Source organism: Ranitomeya variabilis, chromosome 3 (genome assembly GCF_051348905.1).
Source record: "Ranitomeya variabilis isolate aRanVar5 chromosome 3, aRanVar5.hap1, whole genome shotgun sequence".
In the NCBI taxonomy this organism is placed as follows: domain Eukaryota; kingdom Metazoa; phylum Chordata; class Amphibia; order Anura; family Dendrobatidae; genus Ranitomeya; species Ranitomeya variabilis.
In genome coordinates this window covers 76189939-76212585 of record NC_135234.1, presented here as the reverse complement: position 1 = coordinate 76212585, position 22647 = coordinate 76189939, and the positions used below count along the sequence as shown (strand labels likewise).

The window sequence follows — 22647 nt, the reverse complement described above, 5'->3', positions numbered from 1 at the left end:
TGTACGTGGTCTGCCTTCTGTAAATGACACCCCCATAATTCCTGGTTCTACTTGTGAAATACAGAGAGTAATAATGATCACTCCCATCATTGCAACTGTGTAAAAAAAAAAAGTAAAGAGGAAAAAAACTCACGACACTTTTATTTTCTTTCTCTTTTTTATTGGAATAGCAATAAGCAACATTGTAATAAAAATATTACCGGCCTTTTAAGAAATTAAACCATGATCACGATGACTCTCAGGTCAGATCCCATGGAGACCACAGAACTGGCTGTGGTGATTGAGGACCGGCTGAGAGCCACTAGACCCAAAGATCCAGAGGAAGGCAAAGAAACCCCCCGGAGAGTTCTGCCTCAGGGGGGAAAAAAAATTCCTTCCTGACCCCAGTTGTGGCGATCGGATATTTCCCTGGATCACGTCTGTCCTGCTGCGTATTGCTGTATATCTGCAAGTAATTATAAGCTCAGGAGTGTCGACCCTAGGAAGGAAAAGACAAAGAGCTTACAGACTTATATACACCCTCCTCCTAGGAGTTTACAGTGTACAATATACACCTGAGTCTAATATACACCTGTATGCTCCTGAGAGCTTATAGACTAATATACAACCTGCTTCTAGGAGTTTACAGTCTAATATACACAATACAGGCTGCTCCTGGAGTTTACAGACTAATTACACCGTGTTCCTGGGAGCTTACAGACTAATCTACACCCTGCTGCTGGGAGCTTACAGACTAATTACACCCTTCTCCTGGGTGGTTACAGACTAATCTACACCCTGCTCCTGGGAGCTTACAGACTAATTTACACCCTGCTCTTGGGAGCTTACAAACTAATATACACCCTGCTCCTAGGAGTTTACAGACTAATCTACACCCTGCTCCTAGGAACTTACAGACTAATCTACACCCTGCTCCTGGGAGCTTGCAGACTAATATACACCCTGCTCCTAGGAGTTTACAGACTAATCTACACCCTGCTCCTGGGAACGGCTGGCACTCTGGCTGGGCACAGCTGGCACTCTTTCTGGGCACTCTGGCAGGGTACGACTGGCACTCTGGCCGGGCACGGCTGGCACTCTGGGCACGGTTGGCACTCTGGCTGGGCACAGCTGGCACTCTGGCTGGGCACGGCTAACACTCTGGCCGGTCATGGCTGGCACTCTGCCTAGGCATGGCTGGTACTCTGGCAGGGCAGTGCTGTCACTCTGGCAGGGCACGGCTGACACTCTGGCAGGGCATGCCGGGCACTCTGGCAGGGCATGCTAGGAGTGCTGGCACTCTGGCTGGGCACGGCTGGCTCTTTGGCTGGCACTCTGGCTGGGCACGGCTGGCTCTCTGACAGGTCACGCCTCGCACTCTGGCCGGGCACGGCTGGCACTCTGGCTGGGCACAGCTAACACTCTGGCCGGTCATGGCTGGCACTCTGGCCAGGCACGGCTGGCACTCTGGCAGGGCACGGTTGGCACTCTGGCCGGGTACGGCTGGCACTCTGGCAGGGCACGGCTGGCACTCTGGCCAGGGCGTGACAGGCACTCTGGCCGGGTACAGCTGGCACTCTGGCAGGGCACGTCTGGCACTCTGGCAGGGCACAGCTGGCACTCTGGCCGGGCACGAAAGGCACTCTGGCCGGATATGACTGGCACTCTGGCTGGGAACGCCGGGCATGGCTGGCACTCTGGACGGGCACGGCTGGCACTCTGGCTGGCACGACTGACTCTTCCACTCTGGCCGGGCACGGCTTGCACTTTGGCCGGGCACGGCTGGCACTCTGGCCGGGCACGGCTGACACTCTGGCCGGTCATGGCTGGCACTCTGGCCGGGCACGGCTGGCACTCTGGCAGGGCACGGCTGGCACTCTGGCAGGGCATGCCGGGCACTCTGGCAGGGCACGCCGGGTGCGTCTGTCACTCTGGCTGGGCATGGCTGGCTCTTTGGCTGGCACTCTGGCTGGGCACGGCTGGCTCTCTGGCAGGGCACAGCTGGCACTCTGGCCGAGCACAGCTGGCACTCTTGGCATGGCTGGCACTCTGGCTGGGTATGGCTGGCACTCTGGCTGGGTATGGCTGGCACTCTGGCCGGGTACGGCTGGCACTCTGGCAGGGCACGCCGGGTGCGGCTGTTACTCTGGCATGGCTGGCACTCTGGCTCGGCTCGGCTGGCACTCTGGCAGGGTACGACTCGCACTCTGGCCGGGCACAGCTGGCACTCTGGGCTCGGTTGGCACTCTGGCTGGGCACCGCTGGCACTCTGGCCTGGCACGGCGGGCACTCTGGCTGGGCCCTCTGGCAGGGGACGGCTTGCACTCTGGCCGGGTACGGCTTGCACTCTGGCCGGGTACGGCTGGCACTCTGGCAAGGCACGTCTGCCATTCTGGTAGGGCACGGCTGGCACTCTGGCCGGGCACGACAGGCACTCTGGCTGGGCACGGCTGGCACTCTGGTCGGGTACGGCTGGCACTCTGGCTGGGCCCACCGGGCATGGCTGGCACTCTGGACTGGCACGGCTGGCAATCTGGCTGGCACGACTGACACTCGCACTCTGGCAGGGCACATCTGGCACTCTGGCTGGCACGACTGACTCTCACACTCTGGCAGGGCATGGCTGGCAGGGCACGGCTGGCACTCTGGCAAGGCACGGCTGGCACTTTGGCCGGGCACGGCTGGCACTCTGGCAGGGCACGGCATAGAGCAGAGCGGAACCACAGGTTGTGGCGAGCTGACTAGATCTGCAAGTTGCGCGAGCAGAGCTGCAGTTTGCGGTGAGCAGAACAGAAGGAGTGTATACAAGCAAGCACATGGGTTTTTTAGACAAAGACTGCTCTTGGCTAATTAACATTCCTGAAGAAGGAGGGAAGAGGAGGGAGCCTAGAGTTACAGGCTGTGTGTGAAGAAGCTAGGGAGAACAGCCTGCTGACGGGGGAAGGGAAGCCTGAATCTGCAGCTATGAAGGTAGCAGAAAGTTCTAGAAAGGCATGTAAATTAATAAGGAAAACCATTCGTCATTTTTATATTATCGTGACAGCCCCATATACTGCTCCATATGTAATTGTCCCAATAAGATGCTCCAAACATAAAAAAAAAAAAAAAAGACATACTCTCCTCTCCTCGCTGGCTGCTGCTCTTCTTTAGACTCCTCAGTGTCGACATCTTCCGATTCTCTGAACTATGATTGTAGTGATGTCATCGGTCATTCTGACATGAAACGTCACAGTCAGAGGACGCGGAGGACGCCGCAGCGGTGGAACTGGGAGATGCAAGTATTGCAAGTGCCAGAGCCCTGAACAAGGGGGACGGCCGTCAGAGACATAGTGTGCCGTCAGAGACACGGGCACCCATCAACCCCTTCAATCCATCCCGGTTGCCGATGAGCTGCCATGGTATAGAGCACAAGCCGTCAAACAATTGCAGGTTGTAGTCCCCTGTGAGGATTAAAATAAAAATCAAAGTAAAAAATGTTTTTTAAAGGGAACCTGTCACCCCCCCCCCCCAGTCGTTTCAAACTAAAAGAGCCACCTTGTGCAGCAGTAATCCTGCATTCTGACAAGGTGGCCCTTTTAGTTCTGGGTGCTGTAACTGCCGAAATAATCAGTTTTATAATTTGTCAGAAATACCTTTTCTTCAGTCAAGTGGGCCGGCGTTTCCCCCCTGCTTTAGACAGCACACAGCTGTCACTCACATCTTCTTGGCGCCGGGCGCCGCCTCCTCCTTACCGCTGTTTTCCAAAGTAGCCGGCGCCTGCGCTCTTATCCCCTGCCTGGTGCAGGCGCAGTGAGCGCTGGCCGTCTTTCCTCATATGCAGCCCAGCTGACTGCGCCTGCGCGGCCGCCCTGCCTGTGATTCCCCGCCCCGCAGGGACTTATGATTTATTCACATTGCGGGGCTGGGAATCACAAGCAGGGCGTCCGCGCAGGCGCAGTCAGCTGGGCTGCATATGAGGAAAGACGGCCAGCGCTCACTGCGCCTGCACCAGGCAGGGGATAAGAGCGCAGGTGCCAGCTACTTTTGAAAACAGCGGTGAGGAGGAGGCGGCGCCCGGCGCCAAGAAGATGTGAGTGACAGCAGTGTGCTGTCTGAAGCAGGGGGGAAACGCCGGCCTCCTTGACTGAGGAGCAGGTACTTCAGACAAATTATAAAACTGATTATTTCTCTAGTTACGGCACCCAGAACTAAAAGAGCCACCTTGTCAGAATGCAGCATTACTGCTGCACAAGGTGGCTCTTTTAGTTTGAAACGAGTGGGGGGGGGGGGGGGGGTGACAGGTTCCCTTTAAAAAAGTATGCATATTTGCTATTACTGTACTCGTACTAACCTGAGGAATCATGTCGCCAGGTCATTTTTACTGCATAATTATCACGAAACTCAAAAACAGAGAGACATCACTACTGTGAAAACTGCCTCCACATCCACTTGCTGTACCTGACTAATAACTAGGGGGCGCCTCACAGTTTGAGAAGCATTGCTCTACTGGACACTGCGTATTAGGCCAATTTCAGGGTATATTCATGAGTGTGTAGTACAGGGCCAGACTCAGGTCAGGCAGCACTCGCTCCAGCCATTGTCATCTCCTTACAGACTTTTGTGTTAGTTGCATAGTTTGGGGGATAATTGCTGAAACCAGTTAACCCCATATTGATCATTTGTTTTTTAAGCATTTTTAAATCTACTGATGTATTGTTTAAAATGGTGAATCTTGACACATTTGTGCCACTGCCTTTGTCTTTCTGGTTCTACACTTTAGATAAACAAGTGCTAAAGGGATGGTCTGAAGCACAAATTAATATTCATCCTAAATGCTTATCTATGTAATACCAAAATCTAATCTATTTTCTAGTATACTTTAATAATTCTCTGGCATTCCCTCACTACACTATCGAACTGCTTTATTTTTTTCCTACTTCCTGTTTTGATGACGCTTCTTTGGAGACTCCCAGTGCTTGCAGCTATAAAATAAAGAAATACTTAAACAAAAAGTCATCAAGGGGCAGAGGATGCGGTCACTGCCACAGACTCTGCCCTCTCCCTGAAGCGAAGCGTCAGCGATAATGCTCGTTTCAGATATCTGGACTAGTCTCTGCTCTACTGAGCATAAGTTTTGTCAATTCCAATGGATGCTCAATAGATTCTTGACACTGTCCAATCCTCACAGTGACAGTGCGCTTCCTCGCTGGAACTGATCAGAATTAATGAACCGCAAAGAGAGTGCATTGTCAGTGCACTTTGTAATACGTGAAGTGCAGAGACCAGTGCTGCCCTCACAAATGACGTCTGTTTAAAGGGAACCAGTCAGCAGGATTTTGTTCAGTAAACTACAAGCAGTGTCAGGTCGGCACCGTTATACTGATTAAAATGATACTTGGGTTGATGACATCCATCTTGTGGTCTTTGTTTAATCTTCATTTGCAGTTTTCAGTTAATGAGATTCTCGTGTTTTGGGGTGGGGCTGTGGGCAGGGCTTTATGTGGTGCTCTGATTACATATGTATCTATATGGGCTTATGACAGGTCACTGATCCTTCACTGACGTGCACCCTATTTTACATAGTGAATAATGTACATTATTCAATATTATAATTTATAATAATAAATTAGCCTACACATGCCCATATGCCTATGCTATTGTGGGGTAAAAATCTTTATCTTCATCAAAATGATGGCAGCGCTTGCACAGTAGCATCTATTGTCTTCCGAACGCGATAGATGCTACTGCACAGGCACCGCCACCATTTTCATGAACAGGTCGTCATGTCTGCCTGGGACAAATTAAAAAGTTGAGAAAAGAAAATGATTCCACCAGAAATAACATCATCTGTAAGTCCATATACTGTATATATCTGTACAGTAATCTCCGTAGTATTGTTTGCAGGACTGGTATCTACCACTATGTGGTCATCATATGGCAATAATATTGTTTTTTTTCAATAGCTGTTTTTTCTATTTAGTAGCAGCTTAATGCGTTTCAGTCTTGCAGTGGTAGCTGTATGGTGGTATTATTGGTCTTTGTACAGTGTGTGTTATGTAGAGTCAATGGTCATATAATATTATGTACTCACTGTGTAGTGGTGATGGTAGTGGACATTGTGTAGCAGTATTATTTTGGTCTTATATAGTAGTAATTTTGACAATATTGGTCCTTGTATGGTGTATTTTAGATTAACAACAGTGGTATACTTTTATTATGTATTTATAGATCCTCTTTTAAGTGTCAGGGAGGTTGTATAGGGAAACATGTACTTTGGGGCTTGGTCTCCTGATCTTTTGGGACCCTAGCAATGCCCCTGCCCATGTTTAATGGTTGGCGAGATATTCTTTTCCTGAAATTCTGTCTCATAGCTTTGATAATTGTGACCGAAAAGTTCTATTTTAATCTCATCAAAATGCATCAGGCTTATTTAGCTGTTTTTTTTTATTACTTCTGATGCTGAATTTTATGATGAGGACGCAGGAGAGGTTTTCTTCTGATGACTCTTTCATGAAGGCCATATTTGTGAAGGTGTCTCTAAACAGTAGAACAATGCACCACAACTCCAGAGTCTGCTAAATCTTTCTGAAGGTCTTTTGCGGTTAAGCGGGGGTTCTGATTTGCCTCTCTAGCAATCCTATGAGCAGCTCTCACTGACATTTTGCTTGGTCTTCCAGACCTTATCTTGACCTCCACTGTTCATGTTAACTGCCATTTCTTAACTTGCATTTCGAACTGAGCTAAGGGCAACCTGAAAACGCTTAGCTATCTTCTTATAGCCTCTCCTGCTTTTTGGGCCTCCACTATTTTCATTTTCAGAGTGCTACACATCTGCTAAGAAGAACCCATGGCTGCTGTTTTTTGGTACAAGGTTAGAGGAGGCTGGGTTTTTATAAAGCTGGGAAATTTGCATCACCCGCCCTTTCCTAACAATGATGGTGAAAAAGCCATAACTAAACAGGCTAATTAAGGTCTGAAACCTTGGTCAAAGTTATCTGAGCACACAAATCTCCAAGGGTGCCCAAATTTTTGCATTGCACATTTTCCTTTTTGTAATTTTTAAAATGAAAACAAAAAATGACAATATATTTTTTTTGCCTAAAATACAAAGGAAATGTGTCATCTTTAACTTTAGGCCTTTTTGGCATCCAGTGATGAAGTTTTCTTTCTAGCTGCTCTGCGGGAAATTCTCAAGTTCCTTGGCTCTGATTTACTTCTAGACACAGTGACATATTTTGGCCCAATTCATCAAAGCAATTTTGCCAGAATTCTTGTGTCTAGAGAAGTCTGGTGGTTTGAAAAGTCGCAAATATTTTGCCCAACTCTGATCTGCCCAATTTTTCTTTTTAGGTTTGACATTTTCACTCAGCTTTGCTAAAATGGGTATAGCTGGGGTGGGACAGGGGTGTGGCGGGGGAGTCACGACCACGGCTAGTCTTATTCGTGATGAGCTGGGGTGTTCCTTGCACCAAATATCTTCTTTTTCTCCGAGACTGAAGTAAGATTTCAGGTATGGTGCACACCACTTGTCTGACACACCTGATTGATTAGGAGGCGTGCTGCATCTATTAATGAATAAGGAATGACAGACTCCAACATGCCCACACGGCTGTTTTGTGTTTAAAATCCCTTCGGAGCTGATAAACCTTCTCTTGTTGGAGTAACACATTGCCTGTATGATCAATGCCTATTGCATACCTGAGCGAATCCCTATAAATGGTTACTACATTCAAGCATAGAAGCTATCCCATATCAGTATCTTTCTTGAGCATTCCCTTGTGATAAAGAAAACTAATGTTATTATTTTTACCTCTAGAAATGTCGGAAGATTCCCATATAAACATGCATACTAAGATTAGTATAAACATATTGATCAGTCAGCAATTACAAGCTAGAACTGGGTTACATCTGTATAAGAGTCGCCGACCCTACAATTACCATTATGCATATGATCACACAGCACTGGTACATGCCTATAGAACCTGGGCTATAGATGCTTTAGTTGTTTCATTTCTCATAAATGGTAGTATTTTCAGTATATTGCGTTCACTGGGAACTGATTTTTTGGATCACCAATTATTTTCAAATATCTACGTTACCTGTACTAAAAGTCATATAATACTCATCTGATTAATTCTTGGGTGGGCAATCTGCCCATCCATGTAGTAATAGGGGGGCACATACAATTAGCCAGATATGGTTCATTTTTCCAGCTGCCATTTTGAATCTTATTGCTAAGTATGATCTTTCCACAAATGTACCTAATGTTTTACACTTTATGTCAAAGTATTTTCTTTCTTGCAGGTTATTGATATGCCTGAACATAACCCAGGAGACATGGGGGGAACGATGCGACTAGGGAAGAGGAAGACAATATTTACCACCAGTGGCTCCACCCTAAGTGCGTATACACATTATACGTTAGAGTATCTGTTGTAAATGTTTAGTTCAGGCAATATATTGCTAAATATTAAGTATTCAGGGGAGGGCTATGAATACTATGGCTGGGGCTAGTGAAAGCGCTGCTCCTGTACTGTGATGTCACCTAAAGCAAATCTGGGTGTCAACATGTGTTACTGGAGAGCAATGTTGGCCATGTCCTGATGGGTTGAAGTAATATTCACTTTACCAATAACCAGTCACTCTCGATTGGTTTTTCCCGGGTCCAGTAATAGTGCTTCTTGTTCAATTTGGTAGACATGTGATCGCTGCAGCAAATCACTGACCTTCGCTCCATCGTTATAGCCAGGGATTGGACACAGTGGTCAAATATCTATACAGACTGAGAAGGAAGTGTGCAGACATAGGACGTGGTGAGCTTCATGACAGGACTAGCAGGGGATTGGTATAGTGAGTATTTTTTACAGCACTTAAAAGGGTGTTTTAAAGGGGTTGTCTAGGCTTAGGTTTCAAGTATGCTGTCACTTTATGTGACTGCAGACTTGTGAATGCTCACAGTGCGCACACTGCACGCTAACAGGATTCTCTAGCATTGGGAGCGGCGAGGGTGTGACCGCATGTAAGTAATTTACATACAGTTGTGTGAAAAAGAGTTTGCCCCTTTCCTGGTTTCCTATTCTTTTGCATGTTTTGGTGATCTGAAACATTTATGTGCGACAAACATGCAAAAGAATAGGAAATCAAGAAGGGGGCAAACACTTTTTCACACAACTGTTCATTTACGTGTTAACTAAATGTGCATGGCCTTGCTCAAGTGAATTTAGCGATATTGGACACATCTAGTCGGAATGTGGCTGGAAGTACGCCAATCCCATACATGTGGACACACATGCTCCGAGCGCCGGAGATTCTTGATAGCATGCAGTCTGAGCACTATGTGAGGACTCACAAGTTTGCAGTCACATAAAGTCAGCGCAGACTTGAAGCCCAAGCTTGGACAGCCCCTAATTACATAATGTCCACATCCATAAAGACACTAAAGACCAGCGTGCAGTAAGGAAACTATTGATTCATGCAGTGGTCAGGAAACAACAGGTGAACATTGATTGATGCAGTGGTCAGGAAACAACAGGTGAACAATCAGAAGGGAGCTTTATTCCTGCCATGATCGGCAATGTGTGTGCTGTACATTGCTAAGACGTGGAATCTTCTTTTTTCCTTAAGACTATACATTAGCATATACAGTCTGAGGTTGATATAAATGAGCTCATAGTATGGTCATGTAATCTTTGTCATACAGGGAAAGATGGGGGTGGACATGGACAATTGCTATTCCATATAATCTATCTTTTTTGCATTGTAATTTTTTCCCGGGAAGTTATTAATTTCTTTTTCAGCCTTTCAGTGACAATCCTCCTTACTGCAACTGTAGAAGAGAACAATTAATCTTCTGAGTGAATTAATGTCACAGAAACTAAAAATAACTTAAGCTTTAATTGCTTGAAGTTACACATTTGTTTAATAAGTGTGCCCAGAAATATATGCCAGTAACACTGTAACTCAGCCACTTCGGATCTGGCATCAGCTCTTAGTGTGATTAATTCCTTTTCTGTGTTGAAGCGTGCAGTCATGTGTCTGCTTTTTCTATCTTTTTCTTTGGCGTTACCACTTTTAAAGTACGGTAATGCCAAAAAAGCCCTATTAGTTATCACTATTATATTGGCTGAACTGCTATTTACGGTTGTCAGAATGTTTTTGCACTTGCTAAGAAGCAGATGGAAAAATGGCTGCCACCCGTGAACATTAATACGCTAATTTCTTTGTGTTCTTTTTGTGTTTTATGTGAGCGGAATTTATTTTACATTTTGATTATACTTATTTAATGCTGTGGATATGGCCACATTGATCTCAGTTAAGATAATGGTGGTCAAGCATTTTGAAAGGACAAGATCCAAGATGGAAATAAAATTAACATATACTCTGCTGTAAGTAGGTAAGGTGCAATAGTGCATATAAATAACATAGGGGATTAGTAAACACCATTTTTTATTTAAAAAAAACCCCATAAAAGCCAGTCTACCAGCTTCAAGGTGTACCACAATCGGGATATTTCTAACCTCTAGTATCAGAGTGGCAAAGTAATGTTAATGTGAATAAGGGCAGAGCAGGACCATCCCGATTGTGGAACACGTTGATGCTGGTGGGATGGCTTTCTTATCAAAAACAGTGTTTACTAAGTACCTTATGTTATTTATATACACTATTTATTTTCCTTACTTACTTACAGCAGGGTATATATTCATTTTGCTTCTATCTTGGGTTTTGTCTGATTAATGGCCAGTGTGAACATGTTCCTATTTTGCTTGCATAAAAGCTTATGCTCCAGTTAATTTTGTTTTTAGAAAAGGTTAGAGTGTGGCTGATTTTGTCCCGGTGCTAGGTTTGGACCGAGCCCCTGTCTCACCTTGGTATATATATATATATATATATATATATATATATATATATATATATATATATATATATATATATATATATATATATATATGTATATTATCCAATCTCCTGCTCAATGCAGGACAGGATTCACTAAATCATCTCAGATAGATGTCTGTCCAGCCTCTGTTTGAAGACTTCAATTGAAGGAGAACTCACCACCTCTCGTGGCAGCCTGTTCCGCTCTTTGATCCCCTCGCTGTCAAAAAGTTTTTTCTAATATCTAATCTGTATCTTCTCCCTTTCAGTTTCATCCCATTGCTTCTCATGTTTCCATGTGTAGATGAGAATGATAATCCCTCTATACTGTGCCATTCCTTCAGATATTTGTAGACAGCTATTAAGTCTCCTCTTAGCCTTCTTATTTGCAACTGAACATTCTCAGATCCTTTAACTGTTTCTCGTAGGACATACTTTGCAGTCCGCTCACCATCTTCATAGATTTTCTCTGAACTTGCTCCAGTTTTTCAATTTTCTTTTTTAAAATGTGGTGCCCAGAACTGGACACAGTATTCCAGATGAGGCCCGACCAAAGAGGAGTAGAGGACTATAATTATTTCACGTGATATAGACTCTATCCTTCTCTTAATACATCCTACAACTGTTTGACTTTTTTGCTGCTGCATCACACTGTTGACTGGTGCAGTCTTTGATCTATTAGTATACCCAAGTCTTTTTCACACGTGCTGTTGCTTAGTTCTTTTCCTCCCATTCTATAGATGTAATGTTTGTTTTGCTTGCCCAGATGTAGAATTTTGCATTTTTCCCTGTTAATTGCCATTCTATTAGTCGCTGTCCATTGTTCAAGCATATCTAGATCCTTCTTAATCTTTTCTCTAGTTTCTCTAGTGTTAGCTATCCCTCCTAGCTTTGCATCATCTGCAAATTTGATTAGTTTACCTTTAGTTCCCTTATCTAGATCATTTATAAAAATGTTCAACAACACTGGGGACGGCACAGAGCCTTGTGGTACCCCACTTGAAACACTTTTCCAATTGGATGTGCAACCATTTGTTACCGGGGAGCAAGGACGAAGCTGCAAGCGTGAAGCGCGACCCGGCCGGTGAAGAGAGCGCCGATGTCCGAGGCGCGACCTGGCCGGTGGGGAGAGCGCCGATGTCCGGGACCTGAACTGGGGATGAGAGCGTGCCCAACCAGGACCAAGCCGCCACAGACCTGTGGGGGTGCGCGACAGCCGAGGGGAAGAGACGGAAGAGAGGTAAGTAACAAGCCAAAGGTCGGGAACCAGCCGGGAGCAGATGAGGCGGAAAGCAACATCAAGAGCTAGCAGAGGGTCAGAAGCCAGAGAGGACAGGGAGGTACAAAATCACGGGAAGACAAGTCAATAAACCAAGCCGGTGTCATGTCGGACGCTGTTCAGACCAGGACGTTCGACAGACAGCGGTAATTCCGCTTTTGACCACTATTTGCTCATTGGCGTCGGCTAGATTTTATCTAGCTGTTTCGGGGTTAATTTACCTGATCCTCGGATTGGAAGCTGGGCCATGCCCATTGCCTTTAAATAGTTCTCCTGATCATTGGGCGTCGCCGATTATAGCTTCTGTCTTGTGCGTTGTTATCTCGGTCCGGAGTGGAGAGCTGGTTGTTGGAGATTCGTTGCTGGTGGTGTATTTTCCTTAGTCTTATTTACTCCTTCCTATATTTGTGTTTATTTTGCCCTGCACATTTATAGTGTATTCCTGAGTGACTGCGGCGTGGTGTATATTTTCCTTTATCCTTGTCTGTGCTAACTGTGGGTATTGGTGTATTACCTCTTCACTGGGTGGTGGGCGGTTGGTTTCAGCCTAGGGTTGAAACAGGAGACAGGGCGAGGGTCGAGGCCTGGACATGCACACCATCAGTGTAAACTCCAGGTAGAGGGTCAGTCAGGATTTCCCTAGTCTGAGGGAAATTGCAGGGGCCCGGGTTATTAGCTCTCGCTTACCTAGTCTCCCCGTGACAGCCGGGTCATGCACGTGGAAGCCTAGTATAAACAAAGACGTAGGAGAGGGGCACAAGGAAAGTGGGGCAGACACCAAACAGGGAGCAGAGGGGACAGGAGAATCACACGGATAAACCTAGGTCAGCTGCTCAAGCCGAGGGACCGAAACTATCACCAACACCGGACCTAGGCCAAGACAGCACTATATAGCCACCCCAGAACCAAAGAGAGGCGGATAAAATTAACCCAGACCTGACCAGGACGGGAAGTAAGCAAAACCCTGTCCTGGATCATGACACTGATGAGATGCTTTTATACTTTTTTTTAATCAAAAACAGTGTTTACTAAATATCCTACTTTATTTATATGCACTACTGCTTTTACTTATTTACTTACAGCAAGGTATATGTTCATTTTGTTTCAGTCTTGAGTTTTTTTTGTTTAATGGCCAGTGTGAACATGCTCTTATTTTGCATGCATAACAACTTCTACTCCAGTTCATTTTTCCAATCAAGCATTTTGAAAGGATGCAACCAATGGTTTGAGACTGAACAGTAGTGAGTAGTCAGGTACATAGTTGTGAAAAGAGATCTAGCACACAGGAAAGGATGTGAATAAATTTAAATATTTTTATGGAAGATGTTCAGTAGATAATGTTGATGGGTTGTCAGCGGACTGTGACCTCACTGTGATGTACATTTGTTTTTTAACAGCCTCTTTTGGCTACTTCATTCTAGATCGGATGGCTCTCGGCACATGAACTCCACTATTAAAAATGTGCATTTTGTGCGCAAATGTGCTCACAAATCTAAGATCGGTTTTAATTGATACGATTGTTATTTTTGCTGCAGAATCATGGATTTCAAATTATTCTTTTTCAGGAAAATTGTATGATGATGTGGATTCTCTGGAAGAACGTCATCGACACCGCTACGAGGCAAGTAAAATTATTTTCAACTCTTAAATAGAACCTATGAGCAGGATTTAGTGTCTTCATTTAGCCGAAATCTCGATCTGCGCATTCATCACCTCCAGCGCCATTCTATTGAAGACCTTAAGACCAGTCATGAAATCACATTCCCCATGCCCCACCCACCCTAATGACAGCGGAGCAAGATTTCAAAAAGGCAGGATGTGACCTGTAAAAGAGACACAGGAGGCTGGTAGAGGGGTGGAGAACCAGAAGAAGACCCTACTCCCTAGACCCACCTTGATGCACAGAGATATCATTAGAAGACAACTTTAGAGGCTGATTAAACAACAACCACTGATTAGATTAATTTGCCGCAGGTATCTTTTTAATCAGTATAACAATGGCATTATGGGCAAACCTCTACTTTATAGTGCTAAATCCTGCTGACAGGTGTTCTTTAAGGGAATCTGTTAGTTGGCTCAACCCTCCTGAGCCGTCTAGAAGGGAATGCAGGTCGTAGAAAGTTGATTAAAATGATACTTTGATATCTGTGATCTGATATGTTATTCCAGGGAAATCCACATTTTTCTTAATATGTAAATGAGCTATCAAGTTCTATGGGCCGGACATAAATCTCCCAGAGAATCTGCCTCCAGAGCTTATTTAATAAAAGATGGTGTCACCAGTGTGAGAAATGTAGATCAGGAGAGCAGACTGTCAGTCAATACATGTCTCACACTGGTAATGCACCATTTCATTGAAAGCGTAAGTGTCGTTTTAATTTTTTATTAAATAATAATGTAAGGAAAGTGATTTTAATAATCTTTAAAAAATGCTTTATAAATTAAATCAGAAAGAAAGCCTTTCAAAAACCGTCTAGAAGATGTACCACTATGCTGTTTCTGAAACAAATCCATATTCAGCACCACACATACTGAATACAGCTTTCTAAGGGTAGAGGCCAAGGCTACACAGCGTGCTCTCCTAGCTGAATCCCATGCACTGTGTATCAGTGCATCAGCAATTTACCTCAGTCTTTGGATAGTGCAAGAGCTCTGTCAGCTCTTAGTTGTCCCAATACAGCTCTTCTGCCTGTCAACTGGTTCCTGTGAGCTCAGTGACATTGTCCCTCCTGAATTAAATAGAAATTAAAATGACAGTTATGTTTTAAAATCTTCTCTGGAGGCAGATTCTTGGGGGAGATCTATGTCCAGCCCATAGATCTTTAAGAGGTTTTACGGGATTAGAAAAAACAGTGTTTTCTTTCAGAAGTACTGCCACATCGGGTTGTGTCTGGTAGTGCAGATCAGTTCAAATGAAGTGAATGTGGTTGAACTGCAATACTATTTTCAACCTATGGACAGGTGTGGTGTGGTTTATGGAGAAAGCTGACTTAAACTTTTCAACCTTCTTTTTATAGCACATAAATAGACAAAAAAGCTAGTTATAGATCAAATACAGTAAGAAAATAATTGTGCTAGCACTAGTTGCTACAAGTTTTTATTTTTTCAGTTTCTTTTAAATATATAAAAGCTGCAGTTATGGAATCAGGTACGACTGGGTCTGAAATTCAGTCCTGGCATTTGAAATCACACAGGCCCATGTTGTCCCCGTTTCCAAGCACCAGATGGGATATATTACTAATATTACCCTGGATGGAGGAAAGGAAGATTTTCTACAAGACCAATATTTCTAATGATACCCGTGGCCTGCTGGGGTAAGTGATAGAGTCAGTGGCTTTGTGATCCATCACAACTCTTAACAGTATGGGTATCTTGAGAACACAGATTCTGTTAACAATGTAGCAGACAAGGCAGCCCATGACCAGACAGGCCCTTCTGGCATTTGCCAGAAATGCCAGATGGCCAGTCCGGCCCTGTATGGAATGCTCCTGCATATTTCCGCACTCATTCAGAATGTTTGTGGTGAATTCCCTGGAGAAGTAGCTTATTATATGCAGTAAGGTAGCACTGTAATGCTATAGACCAATAATGGCAAAGTAAAAGGCAAGATTCATCTTCACCTCGATTGCACCATATCTATCAGTTTTATGAAAGTAGACTCACGCTAGACTCAAATAGATCACATACAATGGAGCAGACATGACACCCACACATCATTCTAGAGCAGTAAAGTGATAGTTATATCAGATGAGACACCATTAACCCTTTCGCGACATGCGCCGTACATGTACTGCGCATGTCGGGTCCCCTGCTTTGATGTGGACTCCGGCGGTGAGCGCACATCAAAGTCGCGACATGTCAGCTGTTTTGTACAGCTGACATGTGCGCGCAATAGTGGCGGGTGAAATCGCTATTCACCCGCCGCTATTAACCTGTTAAATGCCGCTGTCAAATGCAGACAGCGGCATTTAACTACCGCATCCGGCCGGGCGGCCGGAAATGACGTCATCGCCGACCCCCGTCACATGATCGGGGGTCGGCGATGCATCAGGAAGGTAATCATAGAGGTCCTTGAGACCTCTATGGTTACTGATCGCCGGTAGCTGTGAGCGCCCCCCTGTGGTCGGCGCTCACAGCACACCTGCATTTCAGCTACATAACAGCGATCTGATGATCGCTGTTATGTAGCAGAGCCGATCGGGCTGTGCCTGCTTCTAGCCTCCCTTGGAGGCTATTGAAGCATGGCAAAAGTGAAAAAAAAAAGTTTTTAAAAATGTGAAAAAAATATTAAAAATATAAAAGTTTAAATCACCCCCCTTTCGCCCCATCCTAAATAAAACAATTAAAAAAAACCCAAACCTACACATATTTGGTATCGCCGCGTTCAGAATCGCCCGATCTATCAATTAAAAAAAGTATTAACCTGATCGCTAAACAGCGTAGCGAGAAAAAAATCCGAAACGCCAGAATTACGTTTTTTTGGTCGCCGCGACATTGCGTTAAAATGCAATAACGGGCGATCAAAAGAACGTATCTGCACCGAAATGGTATCATTAAAAACATCAGCTCGGCACGCAAAAAATAAGCCCTCACCCGACCCCAGATCACGAAAATTAAAGACGCTACGGGTATCGGAAAATTGCACTTTTTTTTTTTTTTTTTTTTTTTAAGCAAAGTTTGGAATTTTTTTTCACCACTTGGATAAAAAATAACCTAGACATGTTAGGTGTCTATGAACTCGTAATGACCTAGAGAATCATAATGGCAGGTCAGTTTTAGCATTTAGTGAACCTAGCAAAAAAGCCAAACAAAAAACAAGTGTGGGATTGCACTTTTTTTGCAATTTCACCGCACTTGGAATTTTTTTCCTGTTTTCTAGTACATGACATGGTAAAACCAATGATGTCGTACAAAAGTACAACTCGTCCCGCAAAAAATAAGCCCTCACATGGCCATATTGACGGAAAAATAAAAAAGTTATGGCTCTGGGAAGGAGGGGAGCGAAAAACGAAAACACAAAAACGAAAAAGGGCCGCGACTTGAAGGGGTTAATGCAAAACAGAAAAAACATGACAAATGAACCTGCTCGGCGACCTCATCAAAATGATCCATCCAAACCGCGTTCATAAATTCAAAAGGATGTAATATGATTCAACACTGGGATAGTAACATTGATATTACTATTCGGGAATGAAGAGCTCAGTTACTCTTCTATATTAGGCCTCATTCACACGTTTGTGCTTAAACATGTATCTGAAAAAAATGGTACCGGTGCCACCAGTGATTTGGATCAGTGTGTCATCGATGTGTCCATTTTTACCATCAGTGTAGTCAGTGATTTTCTGATGGCTATATAAATATGTTACAAAGCTTCTCCTATACTTTGCAATGTTAAATGCGAACAGCACATGGATGGCCTCATTTTATTGAAGAATTATACTATGACGTCAACATAGCAGTGCGCATGCGCCGGCCATTGCCATTATCCCTATGGCCGGCGCATGCGCACTGCTATGTTAACATTGTATTATGCTACTTTAATAAAATGGAGCCGAAGTCAGCGTGCGCCATACCACCACCTCCTAAGTTTGATACAGTTCGTCAATGATCTTATGTGTGTGTGAACCACCTTACTCTTCCCGGTGATAAAAGTAGGGGAAAAAACAGATGCATGCTCATGTTTGGGGAAACTGGGAGAATTAACAGCTATTTCATGTGCATGGCCTCTTAATATTGCTTTAAAGGGATTGTCTGAAATATTGACCAGCCCTTAAAACCCTTAAATGTTTTGTTCATTAAGGATTTAATTAATCAAGTACAATAATGATAGGTGCGCAATCCAAGCCAAAAGGAAATTTGGACAGTCGATTCTTCAGTTTTGTCCTATTTCTGTCTGTATTAATATCCCCTAATTTATTGTAATCCCAGCGTGCAGTGTTTTAGAAACACAAAGGAAATCTGTACGTTTGCCCGAAGGAATTAATCTCAGCTTTACACATTTCAGAGCATTTCTTGACATTTTTATATGTCTATGTGCGTTGAAATACATTAAGTCAGTCCGCTGAAGACTGTGAAAGTAATAATGGAAGGTATACACTTTACGATTGCCAAAGCTTTGCCTGTGGCTCCTAATTTATGTTATTAACTGTGCTGTGAAACCAGCTGATTGTCATAGATATTTACATCGGATGGGAAATAGGCCTTCTCTCAGTATATATTCCTGTCAAATAAATTTGACATATGTTAATACACTGTTATATATTTCTGGCGTTGGAATATACACATGTATTTATCACTGCTTCTATCATGTGGAGGTTTAGAGAAGAGTTTTTCATATGCTCTGTTAGGTCAAATTAAAATTTAAACCACTTGCAAAACCATTTTTCTGTAAAGTAATAGCAATAATATTGCTTTAACCTTAAAAAGGTTGACCACTACTAGGACAACCCCCTCTGACTCTGAATGTTTGCCCCGTTAACCACTATACTCACCTCCTATGCTGGCGCTGTTCCAGCGGTGCTGGCGCTGTTCCAGCAGTGTCAACGCTCGCGTGAACTTGTGTGAGCCTGAGCCCTGCGCCCAATCAGAGCAGGCCTCACTGTCCCCACTTTTGGACATATAACTAATCAAGAGGAAGTGAGCGGCCGGCCGCAGCTATAGCTCGGACTATAAAGGACTCATGTTGAATGTTCAAGTTCACGACTGTACAGACTGAGCAAGTATGACTAGTTTGAAAGGTTTGCAAGGAGACAGCCTCTTCCTTCTAAAAGGAACATGGCAGCACAGCTAAAGTTTGCAAAGTTGCAATGGAACAAACCAGGAGACATCTGGAACACTTTTTTTTTTATTATTTATTACTTCAGGTATTTTTATTTGCTTGTGTGTAAATGTCAGAGCACGAAGCTTACACCTAGCAAATGTGGCAGACATATGAGCGTAATTGCCTTAGCTGTGAACACCTCCTGGCTTGCCTATTTTTCCGCCGTAGGTGTAACCCAGCGCCTATGCGCTGGACTACAATTTACCGCTGTCACCACTACTTACTGTAATTAAAATAGGGCAGTCAAATCATTGCTAGATGCTGCAATCTAATTACTGTAATTAGCGGTGAGTAGTGAGAACCGGTCACTGACTGAAATCACTGCCACAGCCCTGGTGTCCGGACCTGTGCTTACCACTATCCAGTAATTACAGTGATCAAAACGCAGCAGCCGGCAACTGCCCCTAATCTAATGCCTCCTCTTATGTCAGTAGGATCTTCTACTGCGTTTTTTTTATCTGTTCCTGAAAAAGCTGCATTTCAAGTTTTTCTAGGAACAGCTTTCCCAAGGACCCAGCTTTCTGAGGAACAGATACATCTAATAGCGGATGAAGAACCTAGCACAAAGAAATATTTTGTCACTGCACCATCCAGATTCTGTAAAGTAGGATAGGAAAAACGTAAAGAGATGAACTGGAATATATATTGGTATCCATGCAACGTGCAGGTAAATACAAGTACAAGATAAATACAAAATGAGCAAGTACCCCGCAGGAAATAAATAAAAGCAACAGTGCATGAAAATAACATAGAGTGCATGTAAACAATTTTGTATTTTGCTTAATTACACAGTACTGTACACTTTTCCCTATCTAGTTAATCCCTAAATGTCTTTTTTTACTGAACTTCTTGTCACTTTTTGTTTGATAGGAGTCTCAAAAGTGACTTTACAGGAGGCCGGAGCTGCACTCACTCCTCACAGTGTTCAATCGCCCCTCCTGGAATAATATGTCACAGGAGACAGCGCTGCAGTTACTTATTAGTTCCTTGCAACGCTACCCCCTCTGAAAACGTCCTGGATCATGGGAGATGGACGCTGTGGGAGATGTGAGTGCAGTGCTGGCACTTCGCTTCTATGTCAGACGATGCGGTAGCTTCTAAGTACCTCGCGTTAGACAAATATCTTGCAATTTTTCAAAGTTATTTGCACCAGAATTCTGGCGTAGAACTTTGATAAATCGTGGTAATAGTGTGAGAACAAGCCTGGAATTAAGTAAAGTTTCATAGGGGTGATTCCATCTAGCTTTTTGGTGCTGGCTTGGCTTATTTGGAAAATATCTTCCTGTGCACAAATTGGGAAAGATGTATAATTCCGGAAGAAGCTGAAGCGATTCTACTCAGGTGGGTAGAAACCAATGCTCGGATTGCCTTGTTTATTCCTCAGTGTCACTAGCTTCATCTCTTTAAAGATTAGATTAGATTATGCCTTTTAATGTAAAAGTGATGTTTTTGCTAATTACCCTTATTATAGTCTTAAAAATAACTGTAAACTGATGTTGCAAGGTGAGCGTACGCTTTAATTATCATGTATAAATATTTTAGACCCCAGGCCATTAAGAGGGTCATCCACGACTAGAGGAAAATAGGTGTCACCATTAGCTCGGTGTATTATTAGGTTTGTGTATCTATTGACTATATTGCTAATACTGTATTACCGGGTGTATTTTTTTGTACAGTACGTGACTTTCACTTTAGTAAGAAACTTTGTTTTACTCTTTCTATTCCTATGCAGGTAAATCCAGAACTTATTCCACAGTTTGAAGAAAAAGGTTTAAAGTTTGTTGGACATGACACCGAGGGACAGAGAATGGAGATCATCGAGCTTGAAGGTTATTAGCTAAAGTGTAATAAATACATAGGGCTCATTCAATGCCTCTTCGGTTCATGGTGCTTAACTTATTAAAGGGGAATGCAGATAGAAAAAAGGTAGAAAATTGGTTGCACAAATGAGACAATTTTATTCAGACACGTAAATGTCATAGAGGAGATCCCCAATCATTGTGGATGGTGCTACTTAAACGCCCATTTACTTCAAGCAGGACGGTGTATTACTGCATTCAATTTGTGCAATATACCTGTCGATAGAGTTTGCCCTAGTTTTACCTCTTATTTTAAGCCCGTGATGGATCAATTTTCAGTAAACCGTTCCACGCCTAATATAGTATATAGTGTTATTTCACAAAACATCTGACATCTCAGTAAAATTCCAAAATTTGTGGAAATGGGCAACATTTGTGCAGACAACAATTCATAATTCATTCATGAACTAAGAGAATCACTAGTATCCATAAAACTTGTCTTAATTGGCACCAGTAGCTAGATATTATGTATAGATCAAAGCAGAGGTTTTTCTCAAGTATGAAAAACTCCTGGATGTCGTCATTGCGTATTGTCTGTGTACTTTCTTTATTTCCTGGGATGTCGGAGTATCACATCAGAAGCTGGGATCATTGGAGTATTGCTACTGAAATAAAGGGGCACCTTCTCAGCATTTCTGCCCCTTTGTTCTATTGATTACTGGGGGTCACAGCACTTTAACTTGAGCCAATCAAAACTTCAGAAGCATCAATATGACTTGATGGAGACCTTCTAAAATAACAATTATACATCAAGATTTCTCTAACCTAGGCTCTACCTAAGCTTTTAGAAGATCGATCTTCCTACAGAACGTTCATCTATCAACTCGCCATGGCTCGAGATCAAGCTGAAGGCCTTTAATAATAATAGTAATAATAATAATAATAGGCTCTAGTTGTGGCCGTAAACATTCAAAACGGACATCTCAACGAGTTAATTCTTCCACTTGGCTCTCTTGAGGACAAGGAAATGTTTGGCATGCACAGCTTGGCTGGTGAGGCCTTTCTGATAAATTGAGCATACTCATCTTATTTTTCCCTGTCGGGGAGATGTAGTTGTCACCTTTACATATTACACCATCAGTAGATAACACTGTAAGAAAAGCTTCTGTTTCTCTGTCCATATGACAACTATTTTCAGCCAATGCCTAGTTCAGTGTCATTGTAGGGAGACTTGCCACAAATATCCTCCAATCATAACTTACTTTACATTCTTCTAATACAATGCTAGAATTGTTCTTTACATTTATGTAAACAGAAATGTTCTACCTTTGTCTTGTTAATTATTGAAACTCCCTTTTTCTATTATCATAACTGGATGTTTAGAATTTGCATTCCGTCATTAGTCATGCACAAGCGATTGCTATACTATAGAGTATATGCTTTTCTTTTTTCGCTGAATCAAAGTCTTCTGTCTCCAGATCATCCATACTTTGTTGGCGTGCAGTTTCATCCAGAATTCTCGTCCAGACCTATGAAACCTTCCCCTCCCTATCTAGGACTTATGTTGGCTGCCTCTGGAAAACTAACTTCATACTTACAGAATGGCTGTAAATTGTCTCCCAGGTAATTATAAGCTTATCTAGTTTTAAAACTGGCTTCTGGTCGCTCACAAAAAGCTGATACTAAAATAAGTTGTCTGAGACATAAAAAAAAATTTGGTTTACAGGCAGGAAATGTGGTAAAATAACTAGATATAGAAATATTGATTCGCAGAACTCTGTTCCGTTAGCCAGTTCAGTAATCTGTGACCGCTGGACCAGAAATCTACAATCCTCCTTACCGCCTGGCTTTCCCAGCTGTTCTTTTTGTTAGCCGTGCTGGCGTGATATCATCAGTGTGGCGTGATGCACACACTT

The 22647-nt window shown here is 43.5% G+C and overlaps 1 protein-coding gene across 4 annotated transcripts in view; it reads left to right on the top strand.

Annotated features, from left to right (window-relative positions):
- CTPS2 (CTP synthase 2) overlaps nt 1-22647 on the top strand; it is a 187962-nt gene that overhangs the window by 125681 nt on the left and 39634 nt on the right. For all 4 annotated transcript variants that reach the window (XM_077294206.1, XM_077294205.1, XM_077294203.1 and 1 more), the window contains 4 exons: nt 8263-8359; nt 13678-13733; nt 20665-20761; nt 22210-22354. In XM_077294206.1, coding sequence (XP_077150321.1) covers nt 8263-8359; nt 13678-13733; nt 20665-20761; nt 22210-22354 — 395 coding nt within the window. The remainder of the gene's footprint in view (nt 1-8262; nt 8360-13677; nt 13734-20664; nt 20762-22209; nt 22355-22647) is intronic.